The 15,260-nt window shown below is 38.6% G+C and overlaps 2 protein-coding genes across 2 annotated transcripts; one reads left to right on the forward strand and one right to left on the reverse strand.

Moving 5' to 3' along the window:
* The first annotated feature begins 3,478 nt into the window (after positions 1-3,478).
* Positions 3,479-4,361, forward strand: LOC122090168 (protein PROTON GRADIENT REGULATION 5, chloroplastic-like). Its single transcript, XM_042660015.1, has 2 exons — positions 3,479-3,913; positions 4,074-4,361. Exons 1-2 carry the CDS (start codon positions 3,632-3,634, stop codon positions 4,176-4,178), a joined length of 387 nt encoding a protein of 128 aa, XP_042515949.1. The 5' UTR covers positions 3,479-3,631; the 3' UTR covers positions 4,179-4,361.
* A 683-nt stretch (positions 4,362-5,044) lies between these two features.
* Positions 5,045-13,623, reverse strand: LOC122090167 (eukaryotic translation initiation factor-like). Its single transcript, XM_042660014.1, has 5 exons — positions 13,386-13,623; positions 12,806-12,974; positions 12,586-12,711; positions 5,409-5,474; positions 5,045-5,326 (listed from the first exon to the last, which is right to left on the reverse strand). Exons 1-5 carry the CDS (start codon positions 13,574-13,576, stop codon positions 5,279-5,281), a joined length of 600 nt encoding a protein of 199 aa, XP_042515948.1. The 5' UTR covers positions 13,577-13,623; the 3' UTR covers positions 5,045-5,278.
* Between the last annotated feature and the right edge of the window lie 1,637 nt (positions 13,624-15,260).

Below are 15,260 nucleotides of genomic sequence, written 5' to 3' on the forward strand. Positions count from 1 at the left end.
AAGATCGAGATGACATCGGCACGCACCCCAATGTCATTCCGACCATCGGATACTCACCGCATCCGTGGCAGAGGATGTTTTCACCAAAGGGGTGGATGGGAGGAGGGAATATTACAAGGAAGCCACCACAGCATAAAATCCCTTCCTCCAAATTAATGTGAAGTGGTACTTATTCCCTAGTTATGTTATCGACCGCTGAAGCTTTACCATAGGCCATAGGTGTCACGAATCTGGCTCCTCTCCATAGAACCCAGGGATCAGAGAGTGATCTTAGGGTTGAGAGGGCCCGGGCACATGTCTAGGTCAGCCCAGCCCTAGGATCACTCTCGGGCCCTTGGGCTAGATGGGGAGGAATCCTAGGTGTCACCTTGCTTGATCTAGTTTCTAAGCTATGCCGATGAAGGCATAACTCTTTATATAAATGTTGGGGAAAAGGTTGGAGAGTGACCCCTTCGCCTAGACACATGGGAGTAAAATAATTAGTCCTCCCCCCTTGAAATAGAAAATGGTATCTCTATCAATACTTCCTTGTGCATTCTCATTGGTCCTCATGCATGCAGAAGACTACACTTCTCTAAATAAAAACCCTTTTGCATATATATTTTGAATATTTTGTTCAATATGTGATTGCTAAATTGTGCTCATTTCGCTGCTTTATATGCTTTCAAAGTGCTTTAGTCTCTTTGGCTGGTTTAATGAATTGTGTCATGTTTAACAACCCCACCCCCCACACCCAAAAACTAAATAAATCCAACTCCCTCACAGATTTAAAAGGATTCGGTTGCCCCATATTAATCACTCCCCAACATGTGGACAAATGCATAAATTCTGGACCTACCTTGAGTAAGCTACAATCCAAGAATTAATCTATCCAGGAAAAGCTTTTCAATGGTTCTGAGTAAGGAGTTAATCGGTTTGGTTTCGGTTTAAACGGTGCGGATTGATTCGGTTCATATTTATTTGACTAAAATCATAACCGTACTATTAACTAAGCGGTTCCACTTTTTGAAACCGTGACCATTTAGTAAACGGTTTCAGTTTCCACGGTTTCTAAACGGTATCGATTTTACGGTTTTAAACGGTTTCGGTTTCGATTTATTCTACATGGTTTGTAACACGGTTCACAATCGTTTTGTTATAACTGACAACCATCTCTAAACTGAAGATCATAAACTTATCCAAAAATACTAGGCAACCACAAATAAGAGATTCTATATTAACGATGGTATGTCTTAATTTGATAATCTAGTGCTATTTCTTTGCATGGCTATTCTCAAACATATAGAATTAATATCATACAACATCCAAATCCAATCTTCTACAGCATAAAATATTAAAATGACAGGTGGTTCAGCCAAAATATCCCATCTGTGATAACAAATAGTAACATATATGGATTACAAGTTCATGATCTAAAGCCTAAACTTGAACTGAATTGCAATAAATCATATCAAAGTAAGATGGACACTTAATTTAATTGTTAATTGTTATACAGATTACTGTCTCTGCTTTATTTAATTGTTATACAGATTAATCGAATCGATTTAAACAGCTTTAAACGGTTTGGTTTAGGTTTGAAATCAACGGGTTTCGTGGTTAAAACCGACCCGACCCATTTAGCTAATCTGCCTGAAATTGAAAATCATAACCGCACCATTTACTAAATGGTTTTACGATTTCGATGTAAACAGATCGGTTCGCTTTCGGTAAATGATTTCAATTACAAATTCACATCCTTAGTTCTGAGTCTTTATTTCTAGTTTTATTGGAAGGGAGAAGAATGGTCTTCTTCATTAAGTCACATAGTTAAGCTTTTTGGGTTTTTTTTTTTTTTTTCTCATTTCTTTTACTCCTAGTTGTTGGTTTCTTCTTAATAATGAGCACCGTTTGCAAATTGGGTTAGTCCAAATATAGAGAAAAAGAAAACCACGGGAAAGAGAAAGGAGCTAGGAAGTTTTATTTTCATTAAGTAGTGATCCACTATTTTCAAAGAATTTTATTTTAAATTTGTACATAGCAGTTAAGGGTGTCAGTCACTCGGTTTGATCTGTTATTATGCCAACCTGAAACCAAACCATCAAGGAAGCTTTGGTTTTGGTTTTACATATATATACACAAGGAAATCAATGGGTTTTTGCATTTCTTAACGGGTTACTATCAGTCTGGCTTTTTTCATTGGGTTTAATCCATTTTTCGATTTCGATCGGTGCATTCGATCAGTCCTGTTTGGTTTGACTTTTACTAATTTCGTAATACACCAATAGGAAATCAAACCAATAAGAATTCAATTCGATTTGATCTGGGCTGAATTTATCACTTTCAATCGATCAGACCTGACTGAACTTTAACACCCTCAGTAGCACCATTGTTTTTGAACAACTACAGAAACAAAGACATAAGAACAAGAAAGTAGAAACCCCTCGCTCCCAGCCTGTGTCATAAGTCAGGTCATTTCATTAAAAGAAAAAAAAAAATGGGTAATAAGCCAGGTCAAAACGTCCTCTTGTCACTGGTGGTCGCATGAAAATTTCCTGCAGTGAATACAGCGGTGCGGTGGCATCGGATGGTTGAGATGACCTCAGGGCACATGTTCAGATGCTCTCGGTCATCCAATGCTCACCACACCACCACATTCACTGCAGAGAATGATCGGAGAACCTAAGAACTACAAGATACGTGTTCAATAGTGGGCCATCTTGCAACGCCTCGTTCAAGACACATGTTCAATAGTGAGCCATAAGCAACAGAACCTAAGAACTACAATCCTAGAATTTTAAGATGAAAATGGTTTCTATGAGAGAACATGACTTCCGTATCACCCAACCACAAGAGATACAAAATATCGCCCTTATTGATGCTTTTTTATACATTTCCATTGGCTCCATGTATGCACAGGAATCACCACACTCCACCCCACAGGAAATATTTCCCACCATTTTAAGACTGACCACTGTCGTCAGCAACATCCGGTTTCTTTGGCTCGCAGTTCACATGCCAAATTGGCTTTGGCATGGTTAGGTTAGCAGTGTGTGTAGTAGGGGGCTCACCAGATTATTGATTTTGATTATCTGAAAGGGCCCACAACCATGTTTCACAAGTCCAATAATACCACATTCGAATGTTCCTGATCGTTGGATAATTATTTTGTTGGCATCATTTGTGAACAGCCAAAGAAATGTCAAACAATGCGTGTCCATCGAAACAAGATCTTTCTAGAATCATAGATAGACGGTCATGGTTTCCCAGATTCATGGACTGGTCGGCCCCACGTTGAGCCAAGTTTTCCAGGTGTTCGACTGTAGAAAGCCATTCGCAGACCAACCAAAAGACACAGATGGGGACCAACTAAGAGACTATGTTGTTTTCTCTAGAAATTAAGTGGAAAAACCAAGCCCAAATCCGAGCCTCCAACGTGTGGTTTTCTTAGCCTCTCTCTCTCTCTCTCTCTCTCTATTCCATCCAATTATAAACCAGAGACTCTGAACTTTACACCTAAACCTCTCAAAGAAAACCCCAAAAAAATACAATAAGGGGAAGACAAATCATCAACGCCTCTCACAATTAAGTAGTGTACCAACAGCAGGAACAGCAAGGCTTACCTCTTCATCATCAACTCCTTCTCTGTTCTTCAATGGCTGCTACATCAATTACTGCAACTGGGTTCAAAGGAGGCCTTGCCTCTTCCTTCCATGGAAGTTGGGGTACTTCCTTGGTTGGTGAAGATTATACCGCAGTGATTAAGTCGGTCCCGAGATCGGTTCGAGTGGATAAGCCCATACGGTCGCAACCAGTTATGAGGAACGTTAATGAAGGAAAGGGTCTCTTCGCACCAATTGTTGTTTTCACTCGCAACATCATCGGGAAGAAGCGATTCAATCAGCTTAGAGGCAAAGCCATTGCCTTACACTCACAGGTCCGGTTAATCATCTTTAATCCTCCATGGTCTTACCAAGCTTTCTTGGAATTTCCTTTCTGTCAGTCATGTTGAGGCTTTTGGCTGGGAAGTAGTAGCTTACTCCAAACATTATCAGACTTTCAAAACTTATGTTACTCTGCAACGAACATTTTTCCAGGTAATCACTGAATTCTGTAAATCAATTGGAGCAGATGCCAAACAAAGACAAGGACTGATTCGACTGGCAAAGAAGAATGGAGAAAGACTTGGGTTCCTGGCTTGATGAAAGATGATGTATTTTTCATTTTTCTTTCTTTGAACATTTGCATGGAAAATGTTGTGTTCTATACTTCTATATTTTAATTAAGGAATCCCAGAATCTAGATGTGCATACAGTTCTCATCCAAGTACATCACCTGAGAACAGATTGTAAACTACAAGAGTAAAAAGACCTTTCCCTTTCTCATATGGTATTCCATTTTCTTCTCAATTGCTCATCTTTTGATTTCTATCAAGATAAAGAAACATCCCAGAAAATTGTTCTGTTCTAGCCCTCTTTCAATTCACTTATTTTCTTTCTGATTTTGACAAAGCAAGTGCAAGTACACTCTGAAGTAAAGAATTGAGGATGGAGATTACATGACCTTCCAGTAAAATTAACTCCTGTTAGAATTTACAGATCATACTCGAGTGCAGCCTTCTATATTTTCCTTTTTATTTCTTCATGTATCTAACCTCTGATAGAGCTTGCTTCACAACAGAGAGCGTGCTTAAGGTTTCTTATTATTTTTACGCTGTTAACTACTACATCTATTTCAGGGGGAAAAACACTGCATCTATTCCATACATAGTTTAGAATGGTTATTCAATCAGCAAGGAGAACATGTATAATAGAATAATAACATCTCACATTCCCCTTGTATTATGAAGTGTTAAAGAAGTGCAACCAAAAAAAATAAAAATAAAATAAAAGCATCGAACATGGAAATTTAAGTCCACTTAAAAAGGATCTTAATTCATAAGTGAAATGTTTCTAATTGGCAAAGGATTATTCCTCCAACTGGATCCAGAGCAACAGATGCAGGAAGAATTAAATCCCTTCCATGGGTCATTGCACACATAAAACCTCGATAGAGGTGGGGAGATGAATAAACAGAATCATTCAATTTTATGAATCTGTGTATTGTCCGGCAATCACCATATAAAGCAGACTGACAAAGCATAAGAGTTACACTAGCCTTACAAAACAAAATCAAGCTGTATTATGTTTAGGACGCTCAATGTTTTTGGTCAATAGATCAAAATGAAAATTGATAATAAAATTATCATCACGGTTTACATCTCAGGCAAAAGAAAAACAACAATGATGAGATACAGGATTTCTCACACATTGTATCGACCTCTAGACGATTTTTCCCTCCTTGAATCATCCTGCAATATGGAAATGGGTGAGAGTGAGAAACAGTAAACAATCAGGCTGAGATGGTAGATGTTATCACCGAATCCTACTCACATGGAAGCTGTATGTGATCTTATCAGTAACATCAATGATCTCCTTCCACTTCCTCCCAATGCTCATCTACAGAATGCGAAAGAACAAACTTAGAAAAGTCAAAGATAAATGTAACTGAAACAAAGCTTTTCTTTCTGGTTAAATGTGTGTAAAATGATTAGAACATGTCATGGTTAGGGAGAAGCTCTAATATTATGCTGTCTTCAATACCTATCAGATATTATCAATACATAAGCCTCCTTATTGGGGGTTTTTTTTTTTATTCAATTTATTTAGCAGAAATTAAGTGAATCAAGCATCAGTATATGTGTTCAAGACCGACCAGAAAGCATCAAAGCAGGATAAGATTTCCAGTCAATGAGAAATCTAACCTAAGAGAACCAATAAATACATATAAAAACAAATAGTTGAGAGAATATAATTGATTATATTGCAGCATTAGTTGATATCAGCAAACACCATCTCCATCATCATTCATCTTAGCCAAATGGTGGAGGGCCGGTAAGGAAAGGGAAGAAATCCTTAAGATAGGTCTCAGAGTTGCAGTGGAGAGAGGAACCGCATAAAGAAAAGGGGTGATGCGGATCCGGATTCCAAGGACTGAAATCGGATCGCTTAGGGGCTCACTTGGACACTCAATAATTCACTTGCAATGATCAATGCTATTTCATAATTAAGATAAGAGTCTCAGCAAGATGGTAGAACTGTAAAATGGAATCAAATCTCCAAAGAAGATGGCAAATCTGTAAATAAGTAGAACCTTATAACAGAATGGCAGTTTTGTAATTAAGTGGAACCTAACCAATGGAAAAACCAAAAGTGACTTGAGTGGAAAGCAAACGTATGGTCAAGGACAAACTAGGAAAAGGAATTTAAAATAAGGACAAACCAGAATAAGTATAAAAGGTAAGGGCATTTTAGGAAATAAGGGGAAAAAAAATTAAAACACTCACTTTATGAGGTTGTCTTCAACCTCACAACAGAAACAAGAACCAGCAGCCAAACAAAGAAAGCTAGCGGAGATGAGAACTCCCTCTTTGCACATCGGTTCAGCCCCAAAACTTGGGCGAAGCTTGGATACCCTATGGCCTGGTGATTCCAACAAGAAGACACATCGAAACAGCAACCAAAGAGGAACGACACCTTCTGCAACCAGATCTGGTGGTGATGGAAGAACCAGAACCTGCAAATGGTTGACCAGCTCTCACTAGAGGATGATTTGAGGAGCAATCTCCAGCATTCTGATCGCCTACTGGTAGGGAACTTTCTACCGCAGTCTCAGTCCAAAGAGGTTAAAGGAGAAAGAGATCGATTCTCTAAATTGGGGCTGTAACTGTTGCCCAAAACAGGGTAAGGGAAAAAACCAGGAAATAATGGAGATGGAAAAACTAAGGAAGAAGAAATAAAGAAACAGGAGAATGGGAGAGAAAAGGTTAGAAAAATTCAGAGGGGGGGAAAAAGGTTCTCGGCAGCCATACCATTCATTCCAAAAAATTCAGTTCTTCAGAAAAACTGTTCGTTACTAGAGTATTACATGTCTTATAAAAGAAAACTCAAGTATCAAAATGGAAACTAATTTAAAATGGAAACTAATCTAAAATTAGAAGCTAAATAATACCAAAAGAAATTGTTTCTAAAACCAAAAGGAAATCAAATCAATGGTACACTTTCCCTAGACCCATCGCCCAACTGCATCAAGGGGGGGAGGGAAAGGAGAATTGCTCACACCACCCATGGGCTATCAAACACTCAACTCAATTCATCTTTCTATTCTATATTCTGTGTCCAAAATGTTGGTTACAATCATATATAAAGGAAAATAAAAGACTAACAAGCAAACAAATTCAAGAAGGAAACAAGGTCTAAACCCATAATACAAGAGACTCCAAAACATATCGATAGAACTTCAGTTGCTGCCAGAAGGAGAATCCTGCCAGCCTGACAACACCAAAAACCTCAGAAAACTCATAGAAGTTGCTATTCTTGTTGGTATTAACTATGGCTTTGTATACTTCCTCTGAACACAAACCACAGCCCTTTGGTTCTCATTGTTGCGATATCACTTTTGCCAAGATAAAATATACAACTAGAATCTCCTATGACAATGGTCTTCAGCCAGATCAATCAAATGACCTACAAGATTTGCACTCGCATTTTGGTTACTAATCCTTTTTACTCTCTCTTTTTTTTTTTTCTTTTCTTTTCTTTTCTTTCTTTTTTTTTTTTTTTTTTTTTTGGTTACTGCTCAACCCTTCTGCTGCCATGTGGCAGTGTTCGCTGGGCCCAAAATGTAAACAGGTAGTCCATGCTGTCATTTAGCCATCATCGAAATTTCAGGCCAGTTGAGCAATGAAACTATTCAGGCCAATGTTTTAAAATTTTGTTAGAAAACACACTTCTGTTTCATGGAAAGGGATTTATTGAGAAAACAAGGGGAAAAAAACCCATACATGGTAGCCTGTACCACTGAGATAGTCTACAAATTTGACCTGTGGCCGATCCAGGGGATTCCCAACTTATCCAATGGCCAGAATAATCATATGGGCTGTCCACGGGGAAAAACTAGTTGCAGCAGGAAACCCTTAACTGCAAGGCAGGTGGAACCATTTTTTATTTAGAGAGAGAGAGAGACTACAAAACCCTCCTCAAAAAGCCACACCCTAAGATGGATGTCTTCCCATCACCTGCCAATATGGCAGTGATCTGTCATCTTGTTGGAAGATCTTGGGGCAGCCCGGGAAATGAGATGTTCCTCTGAGAGATCAAAACCTCACTTCGCTGGAATAACAAAACAACTATGGAAGTGAGAGCCTGATTGCTGCATACATTCAATAATGCTCTCATTGACTCAACTTTCATGATCAGTCCCTCACAAACTGTTTGCTTATCAATCTCACATCAATTGTTCCATGATAAATAACATATGCACATTTTACCACGTGACAATGAAAAAGAACATTCCACATCAGAAATTAAATCTATTCTGGTTCTTGAGTTTTACATAGTTCTATTAATTGCATAGAACTCATAGGATCATCGTGACTTTACCAATTGTTATTTGTATTAGCAGGAAAAGCTTCTAGTGTATTGAGCCTGATCTACACGCCACCTTCGTACAGAAGAAGCACATACTTATTTGATTTTACTCCTTATTCATGTTCACTTCCAGAACAAAGAATCAGCTAAACTTATGATTTGATCCACCACCAAATTCCCTTTTGTAAGAGCCAATGTTAAGTTCACCAATTATATCAACATACAACAGAAATTTATTATGTTGGGATATTAATTGATGGGGAACAGAAAAGGTTGAGATATTCGTGCATTTAATACCGTACTATCTACTCCACAAAATTCCTTTCAGCTTGATGGAACCCCTTTACTTTTGTTTAAGTTGAATATACTTTCTTCCAGGCTCAAACCTCTGAGCAACTCTCTTCATTCATCTCAATGCAATCTGCAAGAGCCACAATTTTAATGCCAAAGGAAAACAACACTCAGATGGTTGAAAATTCCACAGCATGGTAGTAATTTCTTATTTATCAAAAGAAAACATGGCAGCAACCTGTTTTTCACCAAGCATTCTCCTGATCAGCTACTTTCCAGCAGGGCAAAATTTCCAATGGTATAGTCTGGGCCCCCCTTTATATCCTTCTGTACCACTTTTTTGAACGAAATTACTTCTTGTCAAGTGTTTCCCTAGATTCACTTAGTGATTAGTACAAAATGCATAGCGATGCAAGTCCATACAATGGACCAAAAGAGTGAACACCTTCTAATGATGAGAAAGAATGACTAACACAAAAACATTTTAAGTTCATATTGTTCTATCAGACAACCCTTGATTGTATAAAGACTTTTCTAGTCTTCTCATGGGAGATGAGTGTAAGAATTAAGTTCCACAAAAATTCCATGTCTCATCTGGACACACTGACTTTTGGAAACTTCTAACTCTTTAAGACGAGCCAACTTTCAGTAAACTACAATTTAGAGGTCCACTCTCCCAACTGAAAAACACACACAACTTATAATTTGGAAGGCAAAGAACTAGTAAATACCGGTGACATCATCCAGTCCTTGTTTTGCTACGACCAACAACATCCTGCATTTTGGGAAGCCTAATGTGACCTTGCAATGGAATACTGAGAGTTGCTACAGCTACTGCTTCTTCGGCTGCCAAAAATTTGATGTCGATTGAAGGAGGAAGGAAAGAAGAAAGGCCAGTCCATTTAGCCATTGAACCAGAACCAACCAGCCCACCTGACCCAGCCCAATCAGCCCATGGTTCCGTTTAGGTACCAACAACTGGACTGGGTATCGACCAGCCTTATTTCTCAGCATGTGTGGACCCTACTTAGGTGGATAGTGCTGTTGGAACATACCTTATAGCTGTTGGAATATCCTATTTTACCTTCTCTAGCAAGATTCTAAATTTTATTGGTAGAACTTCTATCCTGAGCTAGTAGTGCTACTTACTTATTTCCTTTTCTAAGACTCAAAATTTTTGGGAGTTGTCCAAATGTAAAAAGATCTCTTCCTATTTGATTAATGAAGCATCACTTATTATAAAAACGGGAAGATGTTTTCGGTGGGAAAGTGTGGCCCCTGCACCCAGACACATAGAGGGTGAAATGACCAGCCGCCCCCCTTGAAAGGGAAAATGACTCCTCTATGGATGCTTCCTCGTGCACTCCCATTGACCCTCGTGCATGCATAAGAACTGCACTCCCCCACAGAGAACACTTCCCCTATAAATAAATAGAGGGTAATTCCAGCACCCCATGATTTTGACTCTTCAAAAAAAAAGCTTGCATGTGCAACCCTTGGAGAGAGAGAAGCAACATTCCCTAGTGGATGCCTTCTCTACAGTAGATGGCATACCTACATATCTTTCTTTTTCCCATCATCCTCTTCCTCTGCTATCTTGGTCGGTTTCTTGATTCCAGATTCTTCAATGGTATGGTTTCCCTCGCTTGTTCTGTCTATCGAATCACTATACGTTTGTAGACTACACCCTTCTTTCTTCCTTCGATTTGATCAAACTCGAGTCCAGTTCTTTTGTAGACTTCATATATGATCTCTTGTGTATATTGAATAACTACTTGTAATAAGTTTTGCTCTGATCGGCAAGCATGGAATGTTGTTTTATGATGTTTATAGTCTCAGTCGTCATAAAACCATATTTATGGTTTTCCAAATTGGTCTTACAGAAAACCGATTTGGTTTTATGCCAGAAAGATCCATGACAGAAGCTATTTACTTACTTAGGAGACTCATGGAAAGATTTGGAGATTGCAAGAAGGATCTCCATGTTGTCTTTATTGGCCTAGAAAAAATTTATGACAAAGTCCCTCGAGAGTTAATCTGGCAAGTACTAGAGAAGATAGTATTTGAAGTAAATATGTCGAGATAAGTAAAGATATACATAATGGTGTGGTGACTAACTGTGGGGGATCAAAGTAATGAATTCCCAATTTCAATTGGGTTATATCAAGTATCAGATTTAAGTTATTATTTGTTTGCGCTTATTAGAGATGATTTAACCAGAGAATCCTTGGTGTATGCTAATGATGTTGTTTTGGTGGATGTGACAAAAGCATAGATTAACGCCAAGTTGGAGAGATGGAGATCAATCTTGGAATCAAAAGATTTTAAGATGAATAGAATGAAGGCAGAGTATATGGTGTGTAACTTAATTTACACTCGGACGAATAATAAGGAAGTGAAAATTGACGAGAGGGAGATTCCACAAAGTAATTATTTTAGGTATCTGGGATCATTCATTAATAAAGAAGGTGATGTAGAGGATGATGTTTCAGAGAGAATTCAATATAATGAATATGAAGTGGAGATGTGCGTCTAGAGTATTGTGTGATCGACGTATTTCTTTAAAAATTAAGGAATGTTTTATATGATAGTCATACGTCTAGCTATAATGTATGGTGTGAAATGTTGGGCATATTAGAAGCATCATATAAATAAACTCAATGTAGCTGAATCAGGATGTTGAGATAGATGTTTAGCAAAACTACGAAAGATAAACTAAGGAATGATCATATTAGAGATAATTTGGGAGTAGCTCCGATACATGATAAGCTACAAGAAAGTTATTTGAGGTGGAATGTCCATGTTCAACGGAGGCCTTTGGATCTCCAATAATGAAGAGTGATTTGATTCAAATTAAAGGATCTAGAGCCAAAGGCAGACCTAAAATGACTCCAAGAGAAGTGGTGAGAAAAGACATGCATAGCTTAGGCCTTGTATTTAATATGACTTCAAACAAAACTATTTGATGGGCAAGGATCCATGTAGCCGACCCCATTTAGTTGGGATAAGGCTGAGTTATATTGTCTTGAACATCAGTTGCCCTCATGAGTGACGTGAAGTGTGGTACTTTCATAAGTAGAATTGGTTTTGTTTCAAGGACCGTGCAAGACTAGTGCCCAAGTTGCTGACAAAGTGGTTGTGAAGAGTAGATCTCTCTATCTCGCAACTTTGCAACTTGATCTCTCTCGCGACTGTAACTTGAGGAGAATCATTGAAGGTCAACAAGTGAGAAACAGGTACATTCTTCGTCTGTTCCATTTCTCCTCTACTTCTCTTCCTCTGGCAGTAGCAGTAATGGAGGTTGCCACTGCTACTCCTGCTTCTTCTTCTCCGGTGGCAGAGGCGGCGGCGGCTGCTACTACTACGTCCTTTTCTATACTTCTTTTCTGGCAGTGGCAGTGTCTTGCTGCTGTTGCTTCCTCAGTAAAACCAAATGCCATCTTTATACAAAAGCTGAAGTTTTGAGGTATTGGCCTGTCTCGTGTCGTATCAACCGATATGTGTTGATACAAAGACATTTTCATTTTTTAATGTATGTGTCATATCTATTCGTCCCAATAACTAATATAACAGTAGTTATCGAGACCAATTTGAAAAAAATAAGTTGAATGCTGGTTTCCAGCCACAGTCAAAAAGAAAGTAGGTATCAGACCAATATGAAAAAATAAGTTGAATGCTGGTTTCCAGCCACCAAAGAGACAGAGTTTTCAATCCAAGACAAAAATTAGGTGGTTTCAGCAAATTCTAATCCATAATCTTATTAATACTACTACATCAGTGGATGTCAAGGAAGCAGATAAAACAGATGGATACAGATATCAAAAAGGCAATCTTCTTCAACAGATTTTACCTGAGCAGCTTCATTGGAAGCTGTTTTAGTCCATAATGCAAGCTTGTCCTGCCTCTGGCGCACACTTGCAACCACACCACAGATCTCATCATTATCCTCAAATTGCTCGCCAATCAGAGCCATCAACTATACAATGAAACCATTAGTCACAGATTAATTATAGCAGAAAAGAGTTTCAAGGAAACTTGTTACGAAAAACAGAAGAAGCTAAGGTTCTTACAGTTTCAAGCCACATGGCATCGAGGTTAGGCTTTCTGCTGCTGGTTACAGTCCACTTGCCTCCACCGGCACATTCAGGGTCTTCCCATTTGGGCTCAATCCCAGCTTTGAACAAGTGAAAATCAGCATTTCCCGGCAACTTACTGGGTCGAAATATCTGATCATACAAACTGCGTGGAGAATGAGAGTCCCAATTCAAAAGGGTGCCATCGAACTTAGAGAAAAAAATCGAGAAAAACTCAACAAAGCGCGGGAATAATTGCTCTCAATAGGGATAAAATCACGGTATACGTCAGCCCAAAATATAAGGAAAAAAAAGGGTAATCTTTTGATTCAAACGATACACAGACTCTGATCAAAGCAAAGAGTGCAAAAACTCAGGAAAATAATAGAATCAAGGATAAGCCATACCCATGCCATCAGGAGAAAAAACCTAAAAGGGTACAGGAATCAAGCACTATGAATTGCAAAAAGAAGTTCCTTTCTTCTATTCGCTTTAATTCTTTTTGAAAGAGAACATTCATTATCAATAGAAGATTGAAGAGAAAATACTAATAAATTCTGAGACGAAGCGTACGTACCACCAGAACTCTTCGACGGTGTCAAAAGTGTAGAGTTTGCGAAGAGAGGTTCCCCAAGCAGCACCTTGCTTAGGTTTCGACTGGTTATCACACCAAAACGTCCACTTCCGCTCCAGCATATGCTTAGGCTTCGTCTCCACCTTCTCCGCTGCAGCTTCTGTTGATTCAAAGATCCCTTCTTCACTCACCATGTTGTCGTTTAACTTTTCCTTGGCAACAGAAACAGAAAGGAGAGATTGTCTTTCAAGAAGGCCTTATATAGTAGTAGGAGGGTAGGAAGACAAAATTCTGGTCCTTCATAGAAAGATCTGCGGTAGGCTGCAAGGGTTTAGTAATCGGTATCGGATATACCAATTCAGATCGTCCCGTGTCAGTTCGGCTCGGATGAATTAACCCGATTTTTTGATAAATTACAAAATCCAATACCGATTAATCAGACAATGGTGGGTGGGCCTATATCTGTTGGCCCAATGGCCTATTCCAGCCTTCCAGGTCTCTTATGTCTAAGATCAATACATAATATTTGGACACATCATTTTTTTTTTTATTTGATAAAATATTTGGACATATCATTGGCTCCCTAAATTTGACATAAAAACTCAGAGCTTATGGAACCACGCCAAGCTTCAAATCTCTTAAGAGGCTTTGAGATGGCTTTTAGAGGGTATTGGGGATGGTAGATGTGTGTTATTGACCCTGTACAGTACAGGGATAGACTTTTATAACAATCAATGGGTGTAAGGTGCAAGAAAGTTCTCTCCAAAATAAAGGGTGAGAGAGCGCCATCCGATGTTGTAAGAATACATTAGTGGCCCCGACCAATGAAAGGGCACACCTGAGCCTTTTTAATGTAGGATGCTGAGGTATTTCCACATCCACTATGTCTTAGTATAGGTACACGTTATCGGGTAGCATTCTTTCTTTCAAAAATAAATTGAGGGAACAAAATTTGCACCCTGTAATAGATTAGATTCCTTCCCACGATGGCAACATGAGATTTTACATGCAAAATGCTTGAATTTTGGATGTAACTATTTGGGTAGAATGTCTTGTATCTCGTCGCAATTTAATCTAGGAAGTACTTGTGATTTTTTTCCTCTTAATTTTTTAATTTGGTACTCGTTTACATAGGACTACTTTTGTACTTTCTAACATTAGCATTTTATTATACATTTGTAGGAGGATTCTTTTAACGTAAGGAATATAAGAGAGGTGTGAGGACTAACGCTGCAAAACTATTCTCCATTGATAGTAAAACAAAATATGATTTCATTGCAGACTTAAGCAAATCTGATCAAACCATGTAAATATGTGTCCATTGTGTGATTATTCTTGTTTTTCCCATTCTTTTTTTCTACTTCGTTTTAGGGTTATGTTTCTACAGTAATTTGAGTTTTCAGATTGTTTAATATGAATTCCTTTGGGGATTAGTTTGAGAGGAGAGATGAGGCAGCAACTCGAGAGGAGAAGCTACCAGATTTATACAGAGGACAGAGGAGTGAAAAGAAAATCATTGTGAGTGTGAGCACTGAGAGGGATGGATGAGATTGCATTGGCAATTTGGGGAGGGAAAACACTATAATGGAGAGGCAAATTCCAACTCCTATGTCAAATTAAATGGGAAACAACATAAATAGCTGGGGGTGATGAGGAAGAGTCTCTAGGATTCTGGAATTGTTGAGCTTGGGAATCCAACCATCATTCCAGATGTGAATGGATGAAACATCCCCTAGTTTCCAACAAACTATCTGTCTTAAAGTTGGCAAAGTAGACCGGATCTCCAACCAAATTTTAAGAGCAGAGCCCTATTATGGTTAAAGGCAGTACGAGAACCCAATTCACAATTATCTTTAGACGCAATGGACCACCAAGAAA

The sequence above is a fragment of the Macadamia integrifolia genome, chromosome 9 (assembly GCF_013358625.1).
Source record: "Macadamia integrifolia cultivar HAES 741 chromosome 9, SCU_Mint_v3, whole genome shotgun sequence".
NCBI classification, from domain to species: domain Eukaryota; kingdom Viridiplantae; phylum Streptophyta; class Magnoliopsida; order Proteales; family Proteaceae; genus Macadamia; species Macadamia integrifolia.